Raw genomic sequence first — 901 nt, forward strand, 5'->3', positions numbered from 1 at the left:
CAACCACTGCCTCCCGCCCCACTGCTACCGTTGCCCCCCACTTCCCTGTTCCGCTCGCCGCCGCCTGCTCCGCGCCGCCGCTTCCCTCAGTCGCATGCCTCATCACCCCATAGGCGGAAAAGTCGGACCCCTTCCCGCTGGGCGCCGACATCAAGTGGAATTTTGCGAAGTTCTTAGTGGGGACCGAGGCGCCTCACTGCCCACCCCGCCCGCCTCCACTCTCCGCCGTCGCCGCCCACCGCCGCCACAGCCGCCGCCACTGCCGCCGCCGCCACTGCCGCCACCGCCTCCGCGCTCTCGCCGCCTCCGCCCCACCCGCGACATTGGTTGGCCTCGTTTGCTCGCCGTGTTGCCGCGGTGGTGCTGCCTCCCTACCCCGCCCCTAACCCCACCGCTCAGGGCGAGGTCATCAGCCGCTTCGGGCCCCAGCAGTCTCCCCTCTCGTTCGAGGGCGAGATCGCCGCCGCCCTCGACGCGTTGCCGGTCGAGGCCGCCGCCTGAGCCGGGCGTGCTTGGCGCACGCCCGTCGTGTGACCACCCCCTGCCCGTGTGTCCGACGTGTGCTCTGGTGCTGCAGATATGACGGCGCACTCCGAATGCCCAACCGCTCCGGCGGCGGCAGGAGCGCGCCCGAGCCGAGAGAGCGGGTGCTCGCGCCCCGCTGCGGCAGCGCCAGGCGAGAGGCGGTGGGTAAGGTCACACATCATTTTCCCACAACATGCGCGCCTTGTTCTCCATCTCCGTTTGTTTACAACAACAACAACATGAACATGTGCGAGCACACAGCTAATCACAAATCAGCGTCACAACACGGGTCACGGCAGCCATGTGTTCCGACCCCTTTTCCGTTTTATTGCCCCGACGGATGTGTCTCTCGCGTCTCGGCACAGCTCGGGTCTCG

General features: G+C 67.9%; 1 protein-coding gene across 1 annotated transcript; it reads left to right on the forward strand.

Moving 5' to 3' along the window:
• Positions 1–113: 113 nt before the first annotated feature.
• EMIHUDRAFT_255551 (hypothetical protein) lies at positions 114–501 on the forward strand (the record flags this gene model as incomplete). The annotated part of the gene is made up of 2 exons (XM_005772512.1): positions 114–176; positions 400–501. Coding segments are annotated over 2 exons (165 nt in total), but the record flags the coding sequence as incomplete, so codon positions are not given.
• Between the last annotated feature and the right edge of the window lie 400 nt (positions 502–901).

The sequence above is a fragment of the Emiliania huxleyi genome, assembly GCF_000372725.1.
Source record: "Emiliania huxleyi CCMP1516 unplaced genomic scaffold EMIHUscaffold_3588, whole genome shotgun sequence".
Lineage (NCBI taxonomy): Eukaryota > Haptophyta > Isochrysidales > Noelaerhabdaceae > Emiliania > Emiliania huxleyi.